This window comes from Cynocephalus volans, chromosome 3 (assembly GCF_027409185.1).
Source record: "Cynocephalus volans isolate mCynVol1 chromosome 3, mCynVol1.pri, whole genome shotgun sequence".
Taxonomy (NCBI): Eukaryota; Metazoa; Chordata; class Mammalia; order Dermoptera; family Cynocephalidae; genus Cynocephalus; species Cynocephalus volans.
In genome coordinates, this window is record NC_084462.1 from 43511978 (window position 1) to 43533740 (window position 21763).

The 21763-nt window shown below is 45.9% G+C and overlaps 1 protein-coding gene across 1 annotated transcript in view; it reads left to right on the top strand.

The window, feature by feature from the left end:
* Positions 1 to 1351: 1351 nt before the first annotated feature.
* ADAMTS17 (ADAM metallopeptidase with thrombospondin type 1 motif 17) overlaps positions 1352 to 21763 on the top strand; it is a 316365-nt gene continuing 295953 nt past the window's right edge. Inside the window, exons 1-3 of the mRNA XM_063091528.1 lie at positions 1352 to 1430; positions 1835 to 2187; positions 12052 to 12217. Coding sequence (XP_062947598.1) covers positions 1352 to 1430; positions 1835 to 2187; positions 12052 to 12217 — 598 coding nt within the window. The remainder of the gene's footprint in view (positions 1431 to 1834; positions 2188 to 12051; positions 12218 to 21763) is intronic.

Genomic DNA, 21763 nt, shown 5'->3' on the forward strand with positions numbered 1-21763 from the left:
GAGTGACCTGGACACAGTCAAGGGGAAGAATCAAAGCTCTAAACCTGACCAAGAGCAGGACATGTGCCGATGTCCTCACCAACTGCAGGTGCCAAGCAGTGAGTGGCAGCCCCTTCCATGGCAAGCTTCTGTGGAGGGCCACAGTCCACACTTGGGATTCATTAAACCTTGTGGAATCTGGACAGTGTTCTGGATCCTTCTGATGATAATGTAATCCTGCAAGGAAATTTAGATTCTGAGGCCTCACGCTAAAAGCCCAGTAGGGACTAGAACCTTTCTACTTTGAGAAAACAGAAATGGGCGTCAGAGAAGAGAAGGGAAACCCAGCAACGGTTACAGTTACACTTTAGTTAATTCTGTTTTGTTTTGTTTTCTACAAGATCCTTTTCAGAAAGCCAAGGGAATCACCTTTCCTGCAGAGTTATATTCTGTTGGGAAGCGAATGGACTCATTCTGTTTCTGGAAGACTTAGGCTCAGTAAGTCCAGGTATTACCCCCTTGTGCTCTAGCTTCCTAACCTCTAAAACTCTGTCCTGCCTCCCTCAGAGGGCTCTTGCTGTTAGAAGTGAGCAGCACCGTGCCATAAGTCAGGACCACAAATTCTAGCACTTGCTCTGAGGCACACTTGCCGGTAACCGAAGCAAGCTCCTTAAGCTCTCTCTTCCTCAGTTTCTCAATCTGTAATGAAGGTGTGAACATGCCTGTCCTCCTGGCTTCTGTGAGGATCAGGAGACAGGAGGTCGTCGTGAGGGGGTTGGATTAACACTGAGGATGTAGCCATCAGGTGCAAACTCAAGTGTGCGGGAAAGTGGCCTGGAGTATTTCCAGACACAAACAACCGAAGCTGGCTTAACTTGAGATGCAGAGAGAGTATGCTTTGTTGGATGAGACCGGCTGGCCGGGACGATTTCCAGCCTGTCTTCCCGGGAAGCTGGGCAGCAGGCTCAGAGAGGATCTCCAAAATGAGGACAAGCTCTGAAGACCAGCCCGGTGTCCTCCTGGCTCTTCCAGGATCGCGAGGCTCCAGTCGGCTACCGCACGCCACCTGGTGTCGGGTCCCCGCTACTGCCCAGAAACCACGTGTAAGAAAGTGCTTACAACCTAACTACGTACTTTGGCTTCCACCCATCCTAACCAATAGGGATGGGGAAGGCGGGGCAGACGGAAGCGAGGGCCCAATCACCTCCTGGTTTCCGAGGAGAAGGCGGGGTTTGAGATTTACCACGTTGGGTTTGTCCGCAGCGCTGATTACTTTTTCCGAAGGCTGGAGGGCTCCACTCCGGCTGGCGCCGCCGCCTCCTCGCGCTCCTGCTCCGCCGCCGCGGGCCGGGGGCTGCTCGTCCCGAGTACCATGTGCGACGGCGCCCTGCTGCCTCCTCTCGTCCTGCCCTTGCTGCTGCTGCTGCTGTGGGGACTGGACCCGGGCACAGGTAGCGCCCCCTCCCCCCGCCCCTCATCTCGCGGCCACCTTCCCTCTGCCCTCCCGAGGCACCCTGGCGGCGCGGGGCGGCGGCGGACCGCGGACACATCCCGGGCTGAGGAGGCGCGGGCCGCGGCTGGGGGACGGGGCTCCGGGCGGCTGCGCCACCGCCGGTTCTCCGCACGCCGATGCCGCGGCGCCGTCCCCGGAGGGGCTCGGGCGGCCGCGCCGGAGACCTGCCCCGGGCGGCGCGGGCTGGGCGGAGGTGCTGGCGGCGTGGAGGTGCCGTGGCGAGGGGAGAAAGGGGAGCGCCCGCTCCGGGCCGCGCTGTCCCCGCGCGCGGCGGGCGGCCGGAGGGCGGGCGGGCGGCCGGGCAGGCCCCACGGCGCTGACGCGTCTCCTCTCTCCCCGCAGCTGTCGGCGACGCGGCGGCCGACGTGGAGGTGGTGCTCCCGTGGCGGGTGCGCCCCGACGACGTGCACCTGCCACCGCTGTCCGGAGCCCCCGGGCCCCGGCGGCGGCGGCGCCCCCGCGCGGCCCCCGCCGCCCCGCGCGCCCTGCTGCTGCACCTGCCGGCCTTCGGGCGCGACCTGTACCTGCAGCTGCGCCGCGACCTGCGCTTCCTATCCCGCGGCTTCGAGGTGGAGGAGGCGGACACCGCCGGGCGCCGCGGACGCCCCGCAGAGCTGTGCTTCTACTCCGGCCGCGTGCTCGGCCACCCCGGCTCCCTCGTCTCGCTCAGCGCCTGCGGCGCCCACGGCGGCCTGGTACTGCCCGCGCCCCCTCGGGGTCGGCCTGTCGGGTCTGTTGCGGCGCCCGGGGGTGGTCCTCGCGGGGGGCAGGGGTGGGGCGCCTTGGCGGGAAGTCCAGCTCTGGGAGAGGCAGAGGGAACCCACTGCCTCCCCACGTCCCTTACCTCTATCCTTCGGACGGTCTGTGAGTGAAGGATGTTGGACGGGAAGCGTCCGATTGTCCAGGGCCTTCCACCTGCTGTACTGAGCCTCTGCGGGCGTGCGGAGCCTGCGGGGAGCTGGGTTGCATAGGGGAATTCGCCACAGCCCACCCAGCGGAGCAGGTGTGGCAGGGGTGAAACTGTCAGGCCCCCTAAGAGAGGCACCCTTCGCCCAGGTGTAGAGAGAACACTGCGTCTGCGCAGGTGTGCATGTCATGGGGACACCTGTATGTGTATGCCTTATCTATTCTTGCATGGAGGGCGTGAGCATTCACTTCCCTTGTGGTTTTTTGTGTCTTCTTTCTGTACCTGGAAAAGGAGGTTTGGAGGGGTCCTCAGACTCTTCTTGGTTGAAGTGTGAGAAGCAGTAGGGGAGAAAGGGTGTTCGTATCCCTGTTTCCTTGTACCATTAGCCAGGCCTGAGGGGTGCTTCCATTGGCGATAAGATCTTATCCCTGCCCGCAGAAGCTCTCTTGCTGTGGTAGTAACTCCCCTGTCCCCAAAACCCCATCTGCTGTACTTGAGGCACCTGTGACAGGTACTCTCTTTTGTGTACCTTTGCCCTGCCTGTGCTCACACTTGATCACTTGGCTGCACTGGTGCCTAGACAGACACTTCTCAGGTTCTCCACCGCACTCCGGAAGGAGTGCACATGGCTGGCAGATGAGCTGGCTTCAGCAAAGCCTGGTGTCGTCTCAGAGCATGAAACACATGGGCTGTTTCTCTATCTCTTTTGTCACCACCGCCCCCTGGGGAGGCAGTTTCTGATTCCATTTCGTGTCTGTCTTCCCAGGCACAAGAAACCGCTTCTTCCATCTCCACCTCATCTTGTGCCACCATCTAGAATTCTCTAGCCCTTACCATGTAGTCTGCAGCAAGTCATCAGAATCTGCAGCAAAGCCAGGAAGCCTGGGGGTCAGAGTTTTTAATGTGAGACTTCTGCTTTCTTCCCAGCACTTCGAGGGAAAGCTCTGGGTGTAATTTCCTAGGATAAGCCCAGTTCTCTTTTCAGGAGTTTTCTGAGTTCTGATAAGGGTGTGATCCGCTTTTGCTCATCTGGGAGGAATTGGCAGCTTTGGTGAAGCAAGGAAAATGGTATAGAGCCTGGAGAGGGCCTGGTAGGAGCTAATGTGGAGCAGGGAGAATGTGGGCTATGGGTGAGGAGGCTTAAGTAGGAGTGAGAAAGGCTCAGATCACTGTACAGCTCGGGTCAAGACTGTATCATGTTCTGGGAGGGACTGGAAGGCCCACATCATTTTTCCTGTTTTTGCCAAAGTGTTTAAAGTCTAGGTCACATCACTGTACTGTACATGGAAACATCTGAATCCCATTTGCTGCGGTTTAGTGAGTTTCTGTAGAGGTCAGAGTTTATACTTCTTGGTGTAAAGTTTCCAGCGAGGAGCTATCTGTGAAGAAACCGAGGGTGGAAATCTGGTTAACATTGATTTAAAATCCTTTCAGAGTGAATGCTGGGCCCTCTCACAGATGGCACCTGAGCCAGCTTTTCAGGAAGACTGTCCTTCCCTTCCACACCATGTGAGGGCGCTGTGCTTTAGATAAAGGAACCCAGCCAAGAGGCTGAGTTCCTTGTGTGCAGTTGCTGGTGGACCTCTAAGAAAGACTTCAGGTTTTAAATTTCTGCTTGAGCAGACACTTCTGTTTTTTATCCTGCCATGTTCGTCCTGTCCATGTGAGTGAGACGTTGAACATTTCTCCCTAAGGACACGTGGACAAAGGGCTGAAGGCAGGAGGGAACAGACAGTGTGGTGACTTGGAGTGGACCTCCTGGTTGCAAGGTGGTCCTGGAAAGCATAAAGAAGAAAGCAAGAGGAACTTAAGCTAGCCAAGTTTACGTTGTGCTCCATCTTTGACTTTGGCTTTCAGTTCAGGTGGCTGGTAATGTGTTAGTTCCTCTTGACTGTGGTAGAAGCCATGTGGAGGGGAGATGTGGAGGTCTCTCTGTGTGTGTGCGTGTGTGTGTCTCAGGATAAGCTGAGCTACAAGGCGTGGGGAGGGAGTGATGTCGAGTAGATGATTTTCGGTGGCTGTGGTTGGGGGCATTTCAAAGCCTCCTTGTTCCAAAGAATCATGTAAAGCAGGGGTTGGCAAACTTTTTCTGTAAAGGACCAGTTACAGGTTGAGTATCTCTTATCTGAAATGCTTGTTGGGATTTGAAGTGTTTCGTTTTTTTTCACATTTTAGAATATTTGCAGAATGCATACCGGTTGAGCATTCCTAATGCGGACATCTAAAGTGCTCCCGTGAGCATTCCTTTTGAGTGTCATGTCAGTGCTCAAAAAGTTTCAGATTTTGGAGCATTTCAGATTTTGTACTTTCAGATTAGGGATGCTCAACCTGTAGTAAATATTGTAGGCTGTGTGGGCCACATAGTCCCTGTCACTGCTGTCAGTGCTTTTTAGTGTGAAAGCAGCCACGGATGATATATAAATAGATGGATGTGGCTGTGTTCAACACAACTTTATTCTGGATCTTGAGTATCGTTTTAATTCGTAGTAAGTCCCGCCTCACCTAACGTGTCCAAAATGGAATAGCAGAGAGTGTTGAGTTCTGGAGCAGGGGTGGCAAGCTGTGTTCCCTGCTGCGTGGAATCTGTGCCATGTCTCTGGCGGTGTTTGGTATCTGTATAAAGGCGATGTGCTGGTGGGATAGACCATTACTTAATTGTTCACAGGGCATGAAGACTAAGTTGCTTGTTCCATTTCTCTCCCTCCTGTTGACTGTGGGCAGAGGCATGGACTGTGGCGTTTCCTCTCTGTTTTATCTTGAGAAGCTGTGCCATCTGCACTTTTGAGGTCTTCAAAGACCACAGGCTCAAATAATTGTTTTCTGTTTATGCTTCTTTGTTTTATTTACATTTCAAGGAGTATTTAGACATCGCGTAGGTTTTTTGGAAGAGTTTCAGTAACCATCTAATTTCAAAGCAGTGGACTTCAGCATGTGAGGAAGGTATTTCTACTAATGGATTTATGTGAGTTTGGATCAGCTGCCTCCTATGAACAGGACCAGGTTGAAAGGCCAGCAGAAGCGGAATCAAGCTAAACTTCACAGGTAAAGAGGGCAGCTGAGATAGAATTTCAAGGAACAGAATGAGTGTCAGTTTCTGAAAAGACTCTGTGTCTGAAAAGAGTGGAGGACGGACCTGTTTTAGCAGAAGTGGACAGAGGAGGGAGTGCTGGAGGCCCCTGCCATCAGGTGTGGTCTGCTGAGCAGCGGCCGTCCTTAAGTGAGTACTCACCAGCTCTGGGAAGTGCACTCACCAGAATCTCTCCACCCTCTCTTGGCTGAGAGGGTGGCCTGCCAGGGGCACACTGTGTGTGAGGTGTTGGGACCAGACAGAACATCAAGGAACTCTGGGCTGTGAAACATTGTTCAGAAGCCACGCCCTTTCCAGGCCACCCCAGGAGGACTGAGAGGTCAGGTGTCCCAGCATGCCACCTCCAGAGTCACAGCTGCATGTTGCAAGACTCCTACTTGGAGCCTCTCTTGTCCGGGTTGGTCACTGGGGTTGACCCATTGGCCCAGCCACCCTCACTGTGGCTGGTCAGCCCAACTGTTCTGCATGTGGCCATTTTCGTAGCATGTCATTTGCGGTGCTTCCTACATCCATAGTTCTCTACAGCTCCCCAGTTGTCCCTGTGGGAGCTTTTGGGGGATGCTCACCTCTGTTTTACAGGGAGGAAGTGTAGTCCAGATACGAGTGGATGGGGCTGAGGTCTGCCAGCCAGTGAGTGGGCAGCTTAGGTTGGAAGAGGCGGGGACCCATTCTCAGGAGGACTGCTGCATTTACATGACGCCTGTGATGAAGAGGCGGCTCCTTAACAAAGAGCTATCAATTGCTCTCTGACAGATTGATTATGACATTGCCTAGCTTTATAATGCAGCATCACTTGATTGAGTACAGCCGAGCAGGAATTAGTCTTGGCAGAAATCGTACAGTGGAGACCATTCGGAGAAGAGCAGATAGAAGAAACGTCATTGTAATACATCATCATATTGATGCAGGTCTGAGGAGGGCACATGGGCCTAAGGTGATCGATCACTTAACATTGCTGAAGAGTTGATCACGCACAGCATAAATGTATTTGGCAAACACAAAGCTCACGTTCAGAACTTTGTTAAAAGAAACAATTGAGTGGATGTTAGGGAGAATTCTGATAGGAATGTAAGAATGGCAAAGATAGTTGTGAAGTTTGGTGGTGTGGAAGAACTAAATGGAAGAACTCGGATCAGAAAATTCTAAGGTCTCTGGCCTCCTGCTCTGAAAAGACATTCACGCAGCCTCGTGGTGGCTTCTCCTCATCCCCTTTGTCCTCTTACCCTCTGTGCTGTTCTGCTCCTCCTGATTATCACTGCTCAGGGCTTCATCCACCTGCAGCTCCTCAGAGCAGGCTGACACCTCACAGGATGCCGGCCTGGCTTCTTTCTGCACCAGTGCCCCTGAGTGTCACCTGGGGCGGGTGACTAGCTTTCCCCATGTTGAACTTCTACTTAGCTGGCAGAAGTTAAGAGAAAGAAAAGGAAGCATGAGAGGGGATGACAATCTGAAGAAGGCATCTTAGAGCGATTGCACCTTGCAGCTTATTTCGTGCACTCATGCCGCAGCGGCCTGACCTCGGATGTGTGCAGTGAGGAGGTTTGGAGGGAACCATGCAGAGTCACTGGTTAACCTTTCCTCGTGCACATTTCTGCGCATAGGCACACAGATGCACTGTCACGCTCTTGTTCCTTAGGAAATGAAGCACAGCCCACGCGGGGCTGTGATCCTGAGCGAGTCGCTTTACCCCTTTGAGCTTCCCTGCCTGCAGCCATACAAGGGGTGAATAACATCGGCCTTGTGTGGCTGTCGAGAGAATGGAGTAAGATAGTCTGTGAAATCATTTAGTGAAAGCCTGGTGCATTAAGGAATTAAAAGCAGGTTTCTTCTCTTGCACTACAGGCCATTCCCAGACTTTTCCAGTTATAAATCAGCCAATCAATCAACACTGTTGAACTGAATGAACAGATCATTATCACACACCTGCTGTGTTGGGGGGCACTCTGTTAGGCTCCTGACAAGACTCGGAGAGAAACAGTGCAGACCCTAAAGAACACCCCAGAGTTTCTGATGCGGAAGGGCTGGGCCTGTGAACTCGCATTTCTAACATGTTCCCCGGTGATGCTGGCACTCCTGGTCTGGGACAGCTCTCTGGGACTCTGAGAGTTGGGGAGTCCTGGTGCTAGCCACATGGGGAGGACTAGCCGGGGGAGGAGGGGCATTTAGAGAAATGAGGTGACCCGGCTGCAGCCTTGGATGGTGGAAGTGGAGATGGAAAGGAAGGAAGACCATGCAGGAGAGATTTTAAGGGAGAGCCAGTGGTCCTTTGTGACCAGCTGACTCTGTACCGTGATCAGAAATGGGGAGACACTGCAGTGAGTGACCCCACATTACCAGGGGAGGCTGGCTTGGGAACGAAGACCAAGCATTTCACATTTGCAGAGGCAGCAGCGGGACCATAAAAGGGAAGCTCTGGACAGGGGCATGTGGATGCTCCTCCCACGGGACCCTGCTCCGGACCCCGTTTGAGGCCCCTCAGAGAGTCGGAGGCAGGCGTGAGTCACAGGAGTGCTTTTTACTCCTAGACGCAAACTCTCCCATACAGGAAGCAAACCCATGACCCCATTGATTCCGTCCTCTCAGACCACCTAGACTAGCCTATCTTGATGCAGAGAAGGTGACCCAGGAGCCTCTCCAGTTAACCAAGGAACTGCAGCCTCCTGAAGAAAGGGCTGGGAGGGCTCACTGGGCCCTGCAGTCCCAGTGCGGTCTTTGTAGGACAGTGAGTTCAGCAGAATCATGTGGCTTTATCCTTCCCATGAGGCACAATCTTTAGTTCCAGAGCACACACATGACAGATTTTCTTTACATTACCTTAAATGTGTTTCCTAAGTTGTGCCCAGAAGCTGTGCTGATGTTAGGAGGTGGTGGAAACCTGCGTCTTCACGTTTTCCACACTGTGGGGAGAGCTAGTCCTGCTTCAGGGGGTGGAGTGGGGTTAACGATGCTCTCTTACTGTAGTACAGAAACCCTTCAAAGCAAGGACCCAGAACGAAGAGTTGAACTATTATAATACCAGGTGATACCTGATACATTTTATTTGACCCAAACTTCTTTAGTGTAGGATACCAAATCTTGCAAAACTTAAGATTTCCTTTTAAGGATGCCATTTTGTTGGGGACCTTTATATCCCTTAAAACCACGTGGCCTCAGGGTAGGGTTCTGCTGCTGTAGGCGTGTACTTCACCGTGCACTGTCTCTGCGGAGGGATGTTGGCACCTGATGGAGCCTCAACCTCGTGACCCGTATTCCTTTGCTGCCATCGGTGGAATGGAAGAAGCCTTGGACGAGCATTTCCCTGCATCTCCCTTCATAGGTGGTGACTGGAGTATTAACATGAATCCAAGCAGCTCTGCTCAGCTCTTAGGGCCACGGGGCAGCAGTGGGCTAGAAGCCAGGGCAGTGGGCAGAGTCCCACAGTCAGAGGAAGGCCCAGGTTCCAAATCTAGGTACCTTTACATCAACATCGAGGCAGCAGCTGGCCGAGGTCTCCAGCACCCAGTTCAAAACTAGGATAGGGACTCTCAACCCTCACTGCACACTGAAATTTCCTGTTGAACTTTAAAAACACTGTGTTCCGCCCCCAGAGATTGTGACTCAGTCAGCCTGGAGTGGGGTCTGGGCATCAGGAGTTTTCAGAGCTCCCTACATGATGCCAGTGTGCAGCTGGGGTGAGGACCACTCAGCAAAGTGGCTGTAGGCCATCCAGCCCAGTCACAGGGGGCAGTAGGCTGTGGGAAGTGGGATTTATTTGGGGAAGAGAGGAGGTCAAGAAGAGATCAGGAGGGCTGACAATTATTTGGAGGTGAGATTGTGTGTGTGGGACACAAGTGGCACTTGGCAACAGAGCATCTTATCACTGGTGACATGCTGACAAAGTGAGTGTGTTTGAGATTCTTGAGGGAGCCCAGCCACAGCAGGATGAGAGAGGGGCAGGCCCTTCCTTGTGCTGGCTCCTCAGGGCAGGGACAGTGTGCAGCCCCTTCCTCCTGGGTGCCAGTCCTGGCTGCATCCCTGCTTTGAAGGTCAGGTCCCAACAGGGCAAGTGCTGCCAGGTGGAGTACAGTCCATTTGTCCATCTTCACCAGCACTGCCCCTCCAGAAAAGACATTATATCAAACCCTCCCACCCCCCGCAGTGGATTGTGCTGTGTGTGTATGCATGTACTTATGTGTATGCCTATGCAGGATTTCTCACCGAGGTGAGAGCTCCCTGTCTTTAAAATCTTGTATCAGGGGCTGAGCCCGTGGCGCACTTGGTAGAGTGCCGCGCTGGCAGCGCGGCGACGCTCCCGCCGTGGGTTCGGATCCTATATAGGACTGACCGGTGCACTCACTGGCTGAGTGCCGGTCACGAAAAAAAAAAAAAAAAAAAACGACAAAAAAAAAAAGAAAAAAAAATCTTGTATCAGTCTAGAGTTCACTGATAACTGCATTTTACACCCAGGCTTGTGAATACAAACACTAGGTGGAATAATGAAAGTACTAGACCCCCAGGCGCAGGGGTCTTTGACCACCCTCTCAAACATAATTTTCCCAGGGAGTCCAGCCCCTGGGAGCATGGGGCTCCTTTCATGCCCCATTCCATAAACTGCACACTTGATTTTGACCATGGACATTTCCACTTATCGCTGGTGAGGTGAACTGCACCGTGACAGCTTATGCATAGCTGCAGTGGGGCTCTGCACATCCCACTGCAGCCACTTCTGTTTCTTCAGTCTGTCCAAGGTATCTTCGTTTCCACCCAAGTTTTCACTTCAAAGGAGAGGGAAGAAAGCTGTCTCTTCCATGGTCATGCATTGCCACTTTGAGACAGTTTTATTTGGGCAGTAAAATCTGTGAGTTGTTCTTGGCAAAAGTTCTAATGAAATGGAAACCTTGAAATATGCTTAGAGCGGTAAGCATGGTCTCACCCTGTGTCTTGGGGACTAAAGGTTGTAGGTGATCTTATTAACTGATCTGATTTACTTTCCAAGAGGCTTGTACTGGTGCATCCTTTCAGAATGCAGAAGAGTCTATGTCATTTGGCTCAGGTGAGCTCTGTACTTGGGACCGGAGGAATTGCTGAGCTGTGGCAGACAGCAGCGCTTCTCGGAGTGTGGTGCCCAGACCAGCAGCACCCATGTCATGTGGGGACTTGTTAGAAATGTGCATTTGTGGGTCCGACCCAAGACCTCCAGGTGATTTTGGTGCATGCTGGGGTTTGTGAACCACTGGTTTAGTATGTCATGGCTTTTGAAAAGTGATGGTGGAAGAGAGAGAGAGAGTAAAGATGTCCTTGACCTTTCTATCTGCCCGATCTGCTGAATGTGTGGTAGTAAAGGCAATCCGGGAAATGTCACCCTGGAGGAGGGGATGTTGCTGCACAGCTAGCGTGCAAACTGGTCCTCCCCCAGCCCTGGCTGGGTTAGGTTCCTGTGGGAGGTTGCCTTTGTTTTGTTGACTCCACATAAAAAGGAAGGTAGCAGCAGGTGTCTGGGGAAGCAGGGCAAGTTGTTTTAACGCTGTCAGCTTTCTGTGTCATATTTTTTTATAGAATTAATATTCAGTCTATTAAAGTGACAAATTAAAACTCTTAGTTTTTAAGTTTTTTATTCAATTTAAAAATCTTATTATATAGCAGGTTTTTGTAGTCACTTTTAAGAGGGAAGGACATTGAATAATATTTGGCTCTGTGTACAAATTTGGTGATTCACAACTGTTAAGCATGTAAAACAGCTTTTAGAAATTTAACATATTCAATTTCATTTTCAAGTTTTTTGGTTGTCTGATTAAAAAAACAAACCCTTCACAAGTACTTAAGCAATTCTTATAAACCTAATAACTTAATCTTGTAAGCATAGGACATCTTAAGTTCTCTCGCACTTTCTAATACTGCTTATAAACCTAACAAGATTTTAAAATCACAGTCTAAATGGATGATACACTTTAAAGCAGAATCACAAATCTAAACCATTAGATACCCTGACAAGTTCTCTTAAACCTACAAGTTCGAAAAAAATGTGCAAATCCCCTATCACAAAACTATTAGTACTGCAGGTCTGATTGACTTCATTGTCTCTATATTTCATTCTAAGTATCCCCACAGATAAGATACGTTTTCGCATTAAGGATATAATTGTCATTCCCAACAGTTTTGGGGTTGCCTCAAGTGAACATTTGGGGGGCTGATTTCAGCTACAATGTATATCGACAAAATAAAATTTAAAAAAAAATAAAAAATAAAATAATAAAATAAAAATAATTTTAAAAAGTTTTTTAAATTGATTAATCGATCTTCTGAAAGCAGACTTGGAAAATGGGTGCTGTTGTACCTATCTCTGCACCCCCACTCTTACTTTGTGTCCTCCTTCACCCCCAAACACAGCTGCTTGGTGGGATGTGTTTAAGTCACAGAAACTCACTCTTGGGCTCAGGTAAATCTGAGCAATTTCCAAAGAAAAAAGACCAAACGTGGAAAACCAAGCCACAGTTATGTGGTCTTACCACTCTCAGGCTGCTGGGGAGTGGGCCTTTGTGAATGAGGATGACCAATGTCCTGTTTTCCTCGTTTTCTTCTGGGCAGGTTGGCCTTATCCAGCTTGGGCAGGAGCAAGTGCTAATCCAGCCTCTCAACAATTCCCAGGGCCCATTCAGTGGACGAGAGCATCTGATCAGGCGCAGATGGTCCTCGACACCCAGCCCGCCTGCCGAGGCCCAGGGCCCTGGGCAGCTCTGCAAGGTTCTCACAGGTGAGTCTGACCAACATTGTAACTGGCTGAGTAGGCCCAGCCGGCACCCTCGGTGTGTCCCCAGATGTCCCTACCAGAGTCACATGTGTGAAAACTTATCTTCTTTCCACAGTCCCCCTTATCCACGGTTTCAGTTACCTATGGTACAGTACAGTAAGATATATTGAGAGAGAGAGACCACCTTCACATAACTCTTATTACAGTATATTGTTATAATTGTTTTATTACTAGTTATTGTTCTTCTCTTACTCTGTGTAATTTATGAATTAAACTGTACTGTAAGTGTGTATTTACAGGAAAAAAACATAGAATATATAGGTTTTAGTACTACCCATGGTATCAGGCATTCAGTGGAGGTTTTGGAATGTATCTCCCATGGATATGGGGGGACTACTGTATTTTGAAAGCTGTTTTATTGCCCCTCAGACCACTTCCTTTTCCTTTCTGTGTGTATTAGCATCGTGTAGCAGCCCTTAGAAGTAGTCTTCTTATTTCTGTTAGGAACCCAGGGTTTCTTTCATGCAGTGCCTCAATTTCATATATCAGGAGCAAGTTGAGGCCTGAAAAACTTCAATGGCTTATTGATCAAACTCCAGGTTGTTAGAGCTGGGATAAGGATTCCCTTCTCCTGGTGCCCTGGTCAGAACCCACTCTTCCAATACAGTGGCCCTCAGCCCTGGCTGCACCAATTAGAGTTGCCTGGGGGACTAATAAGCAGTGATTCTCAAAGTGTGGCCCTGGGCCAGCAGCATCAGCATCATCTGGGAGCTTGTTAGAAAGGCACATTCTCGGGCCAGACCTGCTGAATCAGAAACTCTGGGGATGGGTCCAGTCATCTGCAGCTTCATAGGCCCTCGCTAACGTGTGGGAACCAACCACTGCTTCAGAAAGTGCCAGGCACTAGCCTGTCCCCCGATCTCCTGATCTAATTGGTCTAGGGTGTGACTTGGGCGTCAGTATTTTTAGAAGTGATTCTAGTATGCAACTTGGAGTGAGAACCCCAGGGTTCTTATATCTCGTGCTTCTATTTGAGCTACCTGTGGATTATCTGTCAGATGTTCAAGAACTTTTCATGGTGCTGGGTCACCTGCAGTCTGCCTGCAAATGTCCCCTGATGAAGTCAGATAAATTGTCACCCATAGGTGGCATGTGCTCCCAGGAGATCACAGGGTCCCACAGGTGACCTTTGGGAGTTGTGCTTTTGTAGTTTAAAGAATTACCTTGGTGTGAAAATGTAGTGTGTCTCAGTGTAGTATTCCGATGACTTTGGGAATAAAGTGATCATATGATTACTTTAGAATAACCTTGTTACTTACAAGCACATCTTGCAGCTCAGCAGTTGCATGCAGACCTGATGGAAGCTGATTGTTGTCCTCCTTAGGCTCGTGTGCATCGGGCGGGGGGGTATTAGAGGCATCACAGGTACTAGAAGTGTGCTGGAGAAAGGCTGTCTGAAACCAGAGGAGAGCTTTGACTCATGAGTGGGGAGAGAGGATGCCACCAGACATGAGGGTTTTTCCTCTGTTTCTTACAAAAGCGGAGAAGACAGACCTTGGCATAAAATTACTAGTAACTAAAAACAAAAAAAAATACCCTTTAATAGGAAGCGGGGGTTTTGGTAAGTCTGACAGTTGGTTGTGTGTAGGCTTGATGTAAGTGTGCTATTTTAAAAGTTAGCCTCCTGATCGTATCTAGGTCAGTCTCGGTGGTTCATTTTTTCTTGTTTGTTTATCTGCTTTTAAAGTAAATGACTGTTAGTCATTCTAAATCTGTGTGTGTTCTCTGCAGCTGCCCTGGACATATTGGTTCAGAGGCTTAGGGGTTTCTCTAAGGCACTGGATCTGAGTTGTGGCTTTATGTTGCCATCACCTTGCCTGGGTCCCATCCCTAGAGAGCTGCTTTAATTAGTCTCAGGCACAACCTGGGCATCTGGCGAGGTAAAAGCTCCCCAGGTGTTTTTAACATTCAGCTGGTGTTGAAAACCGCCATGCTAAGGAACAGTAAACTTGAGCAGTAGCACCTGTGGGTCATCGGAAGCGGATTTTCTCAGGTGAGAACCTTCAAGCAGGGTCATGCAGTGAAACTAAGGGCAAATATGTTTTAGTCTCACCCTTCCCTCCACTCAAGCCAGCGCTCATCCACTGCTAATCCACGATCGGAAGTTAATGTGCTTGCGGATGAGCTAATGGAATGTTTTCCTGATGACCAGCTTCATCCTCGTTAGAGGCGGGATAGCAAGGATTGCTGACAGAGTGATAAATGGTGCCTGTGTTTGCTTTGTTGTCCCCAAGACTAGTTTTGAGGCACCCTTTTCATAGATTGTTTAGCCTTTAACAAAGGAAATGAAATGAACAAAACCATGGTGGGTGGAGGGGATGGAAACAGTTAAAACAAGAGCAATCATGCAAGACTGTACAGAGAAATCTCTGCGTTTGCTTAAAAAATAACCTCCCCTTCCCTGCCCTCAAATCTCACATCGGCTTGTTTGCGGGGCAGGAACAGTGTATATATTTAAGGTGTGGCAGACTCAGGTTCTGCACTGTGTAGAATTATAAATTTTGCTTCTGGTCCTTCTTGCTTTGTGTGAAATACTCAGTAAACTTTGTTGCTGTGTTGAGAAAAGACAATGGACCTTTTAATAGGCTTAGCTAATAAGCAGTCAGTTAGGCCCTATCTAGTTTGGATTAGCTTTCAAACATTGGGAGTTTAGAAATAGGGAAAATTAACTTACTAGGACACCAGCAAAGTATGTTCTTGATGTTTCCTAGAAAGATTAATCAAATTAATCCAGCATTTCCCATGGGAATATGATCTTTCTTGCTGAACGTGGCGGCTGTAAGTTTCACTGTGCCCCGTTGACCTTGTGTTAACCTTGGACATGGCCTGAGAGTAGCCTAGCTGGCCCATGTAGCTGACAACTCTTCTCCCTCCAAGAAGCACTCAGTTCACCTGACAGTCGAACCTGGGTAAGCCACCACGTTGTCTAGTGTTTTATGTCTGGCAGAGCTGGGGCTAGAAGCACTGACACAGTAAAGGCCACCTGGGGGGGAACCACTTTCTTCCTTAGAGCCTACTTAGGTTGCATTTCTAGCAGTCTTTGAGGCTCCTGGTAAGAGGACAGGCTGATCCTATTTCCTTTATAGCTCCTTATTTTTAGGACCTTATAAACTGATTCATAAAATATCACTCCAGGTTGGAACTTGGCATGAAAATATGGAGTCTGCAAGCTTTTTTTTTTTTTTTTTCTTTTTGGCTATTCTCAACAACTAAAATGGTAGTTTGGATATTTTGAAATGTTCCTTGATTTTTAAGTGGTTATTTTGACTTCAGAACTTTTCATCTTTCTTCTGTACTTATTTTAATTGCACCATTCAGATTTAGTTGGGAATCTTCCCACCTGCATTTTCATGGTCTTTAGTAACCGTTTGAATCTTTGTCTCCTCCAGCATGGTGGATGTCACATGTAGACGGTAGAAGTAGATGGTAGAATCTAAGACTAACTTGTGAAGAGGCATTTTCAAAACAGGAATCCCACATTTTGAGTAGCGGTGAGCTCCTTAGCATGTGCATGCCACCCAGCCGTGGTGCCCATGTAGCACTGCTGTCTCCTTTAGAGTACATTCTGTTACGTTTGTTTTTAAAAAATCATTGCAGTTATTTTCTATTGTCATCTGGTTCATTTATAGCATTATAATGGTAATTTCAGTGACTATTTGGAGGCTAACATAACTCCAGAAATTGTATATTGCTAATTTACCCAAGAATTTGCATGTGTAACAGTATGTGTACCATATCCTATAATACTTAATTGGTCAGGACCTGGGCTTTGTGTCCATTAAGATTAATTCATTAAGATTCATTTGGTTGGAAATGACAGAAATTAACCTGGCTTACACACTAAAGACATCACTGACCTGAGGTCACAGAACTGACGAGGAAAGCAGAAGGTTGGACCTTAGGTAAGGCTTGGCTTTTGCAGTTCTTTCTCTGTGTGACAGCTCTGTCCTCAGCTGGCTCCTCTGCGGTAACAGACGCAGCTAGGACAAGGAGGCAAACTCTTCTGTTTAATTGGGATTTGAGGTGGATTGGCTTGGTCTGCGGCTTTAACTGCTTTCAGTCCACTAGTTTCAGATAGCTTGAGGCAGGATCCGATCTCAAGAGTGTGGGTGCCAGTCTTCATGTGTTTCCATCTCTGTCTTGACTTTCTGCAAGCCTCCAGACATTTGGTAAACATTTGGAAGAGTAGGTTTAGGACACCTCTAATCCAGGTCTAATCCATTGTTCCAGCCCACAAGGCTAACAGTTTAGCTGGTTCCTTCTTATTTCACAATAAGGAATAGACAGTGGTTGGCCCTCATTCCACCTGTGCCCCAGGAATAAAAGTGGCTATTGGTCTTTGCTCAGTTAGGAATGGCTCAATCCCTCTGAAATTTGGTTCTTCCTAACCTTTTTGAGACCTCAGCTCTCCAGTGGGTAAAAAAAAAATATGGTTTTGTAATTTATCCAGTGTTCTTTGTTGTTCCAATGGTAGTGATAGTCTTTCATCTTCTACACCTTAACTGGAAGCAAAACCTAAAAGAAGTGGAATTAAATTGCTGCTTTGAGTTTTTTCAAGTTAATATTTTAAATATTTATTTGTATATAAAACTATTAACTCGAAAGGTAGATGCCAATATTTTAAGAATTATTATCCCATTTGTTAGAGGCTGAATTCTGTCTCCCTTCGTTGTGACCCTGGAAGAGTTCCTTAACATCTGTGTTTCTGTATCAGTTTGCTAGAACTACCATAACAAAGTACCACAGACCAGGTGGCTTAAACAACCAAAATTTATGGTCTCACAGTTCTGGAGGCTGGAAGTCTCCAGATGTTGATAGGTTGGTTCCTTCTGAGGACTGCAAAGGAAGGATCTGTTCCAAGCCTCTCTCCTTGGCTTTTAGATGGCCGTCTTCTCTCTGTGTCTTCATGTGGTTGTCCCTCTGTGCATGTCTGCATCCAAATTTCCTCTTCTTGTAATGACACCAGTTGTATTGGATTACAACCCACCCCCATGACCTCATTTTAACTTAATTCCCTCTTTAAAGACCCTATCTCCAAATACAGTCACCTTCTGAGGTTCTGGGAACACACTGCAGACCAGAAGAGCCCCCGTTTCCTCATCTGTAGCGCTGAGACAGCGATGCCCGTCGGGTCTGCTTCCTGGGTTCCTGCTGAGGAATGCGGCCCATAAGGGTGGGGTTACCGCCTCCAGCCACACTGGGGGGCATGTTTAAGAGAACTCTCCTGAATGCCTGAAAGGTAAAAAGCACATTTGGAGGAAATTAGAAATGGGCCACATAAAGGGACCCCGTCTATTAGAATAGATATAGTTGGCTGGGCCTCTATTCACAGTTCTACTCTTGATGACAGACATTTGAGGAGCTGGGAGAGTTAGAAGGACGGAGTGAGCCTCTGTGAGCCTCAGCTTCTCTCTCTTCAGCTGAATGATACCACCTACCTCTCAGGGGTCTTGTGAGTGTTAAATGTGATAAGGCACACGTGTCACTTGTTAATAAACATTGGCTATTGTTGCAGCTGCAGTGGTTGTAAATATTATTAGTGTGTCTACCCTTCATTCTAAAGGGGGCAACTTCAGTGCCTTGCTCTGTGTTCAGTGGGAGAGGAGGAGAGGCCCTGCAGAGCACTGAGCCGGGAGCTGAAGGCTGTCATTGTCACTCTTCAACCTGTCATTCTCGCCTCTTGAGCAAATCCACAATAAAATCAGGGAATCATAGTATTTCTAGACTGGACATTGTTCTTACAGGTCATATGCTCAAATTTTCCTTCTCACTCACCCTGTGGACACAGCATACTGTGGTGAGCCTGACATGCTTGGTGGGAGGGTAGACAGTAAAGAAGTAAACAGATGTGGCAGGCATGTATTATTTTAGTTATGGGATATTTAAAATAGGCAAAAACACAAAACAAAAGAACAAACACATACCAGGATGCAGACTTAACCCGTGTTAACATCCAGCCACATTTGCTTCAGAACTTGCTTCTTTTTTCAGAGAAAGAACATTTACGATACGACTGACTGTCTCACCAGAAATAACCACCATACTTTCGTTGCTGTGAATCCATGTTTTTAATACTTTTATAACATTTGTGATATATAGTCACAAACTCTATATTATATATTTTTAAATTTACATAAATGTTTTTGTACTGTGTAACTTACATTTGTCACTCATGATAATATTTTCCAGGTTTCTCCATGTTAATAAGTACAAATCTGGTTCATTCGTTTTAATTGTAGAGGTTTGTGTATTTCATTAATCTTTTCAAAGAACTAGCTTTGATTTTATTTTTCTTCCCTACTGCTTTTTGTTTTCCATTTCTTTCTTTAATTTCTATTTGTATCTTTATTATTATTTTTTTAATGTTCTCTAGATTTAGTCCTGTTGCTTTTTTCCTAACTTCTTAAGTAGAATACCTAGCTCACTAAATTTTACTTTTTCTTCATTTAAAGTTTATATATTTAAGGTTATACATTGCCTTATAAGCATACCTTTAGATGCATACAAATTTTGATGTGTAATATTTCTAGTATCCAGCTCTAAATATTCTCAGATTTCCACAATAATTTTATTTTTTTTTCCTAGAGAGACAGTATAATTTAGTGGTTAAGAATTTATAAGTAGGTTTATTGGCTTTGAATTCCTGGTTCCACCACCTATTAGCTTGAGTGACCTTGAACAATTATTTAACCCTCAATTTCTTTATTTGTAAAAGGATGTTAATAATTGCATGTACTTTATAGAATTATTAAGATGATTAGATAGTATATGTAGAAACAACGTGGCACAAAGTAAATATTCTGTATTGCCTATTATGCTATAAATTATTTGAATTTTTATAATTTTTTATCATATGGATTTTTGCCTTCTTTAAAAGAATGATTTATAATTCTATGTATAGTGATTGGAGAAAGTGGCCCAAATGATATTTCCATTTGGTTCTTTTTCATAGTTTCAGTATCTCTGCTGAGATTTCCTCTCTTTTCATACATCATGAGCATATTCTCCTTTAAGTCCTTGAGCATAGTGACAATAGTTGTTTTAAAATTCTTGTCTGCTATTCTGACATCTGAGTTATCTTGGGGTTTGGTTCCATGATTGTCTTTTCTCTTGAAAATGGGTCACATTTTCCTAGTTCTTTATATGCCAAGTAATTTAGATTGTGTTCTGGATATTGTAAGTGTAATGTTGTTGAGACTATGGGTTCTATTTTTCTGAAGAGTATTTTAGCTGGCAATTAATTTTGTTTGATTCAAACTGCAAAATTTGTATCCTGGGTGTCAATTCAAATCTCAGTTCAGTTCTTTTATCCTTCGCTAGCATGTGTTCCATGATGGATCATCCAGAGATTTGAGAAGAATTTATATACAAAATTTTGGGCTCCCCTTTCTAGATCTCTCCTTTCAGTGTGCCTCCCCTATAGTTTCCAGTTGCTTTGTTACCCTGAACTTTGTCCTTTGGGTCTTCAGATCACAAGGACTGCATGCTTTCTATTGGAGCATTAGCCACCCCGTGTGGAACTAACTAGGCCTTCCCTCAGTCTCTCTGTTCTTAGCTTCCAGGTGTTGCCTCTGCCCAGAATCTTCCTGCATATGCTCACTTTTCAGTACCTTCAGGTCTTTGGATTTTTGAATTTTGTCCATATTTCTTTATAGTTGTTATCTACAGGAGATTTAGGTCTACTAGAAACTTTTTGGCCATATTTGCATTCCATATTAATTCTTTGGTAATGTTTGAGATTTGCATTGTGGTCCGGAACATGGACATTTTTGTTTTAATAAATGTTTTATGTGTAAATTAAAAGAATATATATTCTATAATTGTTATGAACAGTGTTCTATATGTCCATTAGCTCAAGGTGTTGTGATATCAAAGTCGTTCATTTTCTCATTACTTTGGGTCAGCTTGGCTTATTTGTTTTACAGGTATACTAAAAATCTCATAACTTATTGTTGTTTGGCCAATTTCATCTTTTAATTCTATCAATTTTTGCTTTATATGTTGTAAGGAAGTATTGTTTGGTGCATATAGGCCTAGGAACTATATTCCTGGCACATTATTCCTTTTATCTTCATGTAATGAGCTATTTTTAGCCCTAGTAATGCTTTTGGCCTTCTAGCTGTTTTCATCTAATATTAATATTGTGATTCAAGTTGTATTTTGGTAAATGTTTTCCTGATATTTCTTTCTCCTTAGTTTTAGTTTCAATCCTTTTCTATCATGATATTTTTTGTATGTTTCTTGAAAGTAATATGTATCTGAATTTTTAAAAATGTTCTATTTGGGAATATCTGTCTTTTCATTGGTAGGGTTAGTGTTTTTATACTTATGGTGTAATTGATATTGTTGAATTTATTTCTACCATCTTACATTTTATTTATTACCATATGTGCTTTTTTTCCCTTCCGTTTCTTTTTGTTCTTTCTTTCTATTTGTTTGACTTGCTTATCATTATTCCCCCTTTTCCCACTGATGTGAAATTTCCAAAATCTATTAAAATGATGGCATTATTGTTACCTATGAATTTAAAATGTATGTGTGTATATATATTAAGGAAGTCTAGAGGTGTCAGGTATCTTTCCTTTATCATACAAGAGCCTTCAAATGCTTAATTTAGATTTTCCATGTTATTTTTGTCTGTTAATTTAATTATATTTTGTTTTTGTCCCCTTTCAATTAATTGTCATCTTTTTTTTTTTTTTTTACAGTTAGAATTATTTAGATTTACTTACATATTTACCAACTTATTTGCTCAGTATTGTTTCTTGCAACCCTCTTTTTCTCTGGGTTTAATGTCCTTCTTAAAGAATTTTTTCTTTTTTTAACTTTTATTTATTTTATTGAGCCATAATTGACTGTATATATCTATGGGGTACAGCACTGAATATTTTTTAATGAGGGTGTGTGAGCAGTTAAATTATTATCTTTGCTTTACCAGAACTGTCATTATTTTACCCGTAATCTTAATGATGATTTAGCTTAGTACTAGGTTGAATCTTATCTTTTCTCAACACCTTGAAGATATTATTCTACTGTGTTCTGACTTCTGTTTTGCTATAAAAGGTCTTCTGTCCATCTGGCTTTAGATTCTGTGTAAATAATCCATTTTTTCTGTGTAAATAATCCATTTTTTCTCTTTGCAAGAAATGTTTAATTTCTTTGCAATAATATTTTTAAAATATTATTGTTTTTATTCTACAGTATGAGAGTGCTTCAAAAAGTTGATGGAAACATTTGTGTTATCTTTTAATTCTATTTTTCCTTGAGCTTTTTGAAGTAGTCCCACCTATCTGTGGCAGGTTTCCCATACTTATCCTATTTAGGACTCACTGTGATTTTTGGATGAGAGGATTCATCACTTTTGTTAATTCTGAAAAAGTCTCAGCCTCTGTGTCATTGCGGAGTACCTCCCTCCCACTGTGTACTTATTTTCCTCCTAGAACTCTTGGTTGATATATGTGTACCTTACTGATCTTTCCTCTATGTTTT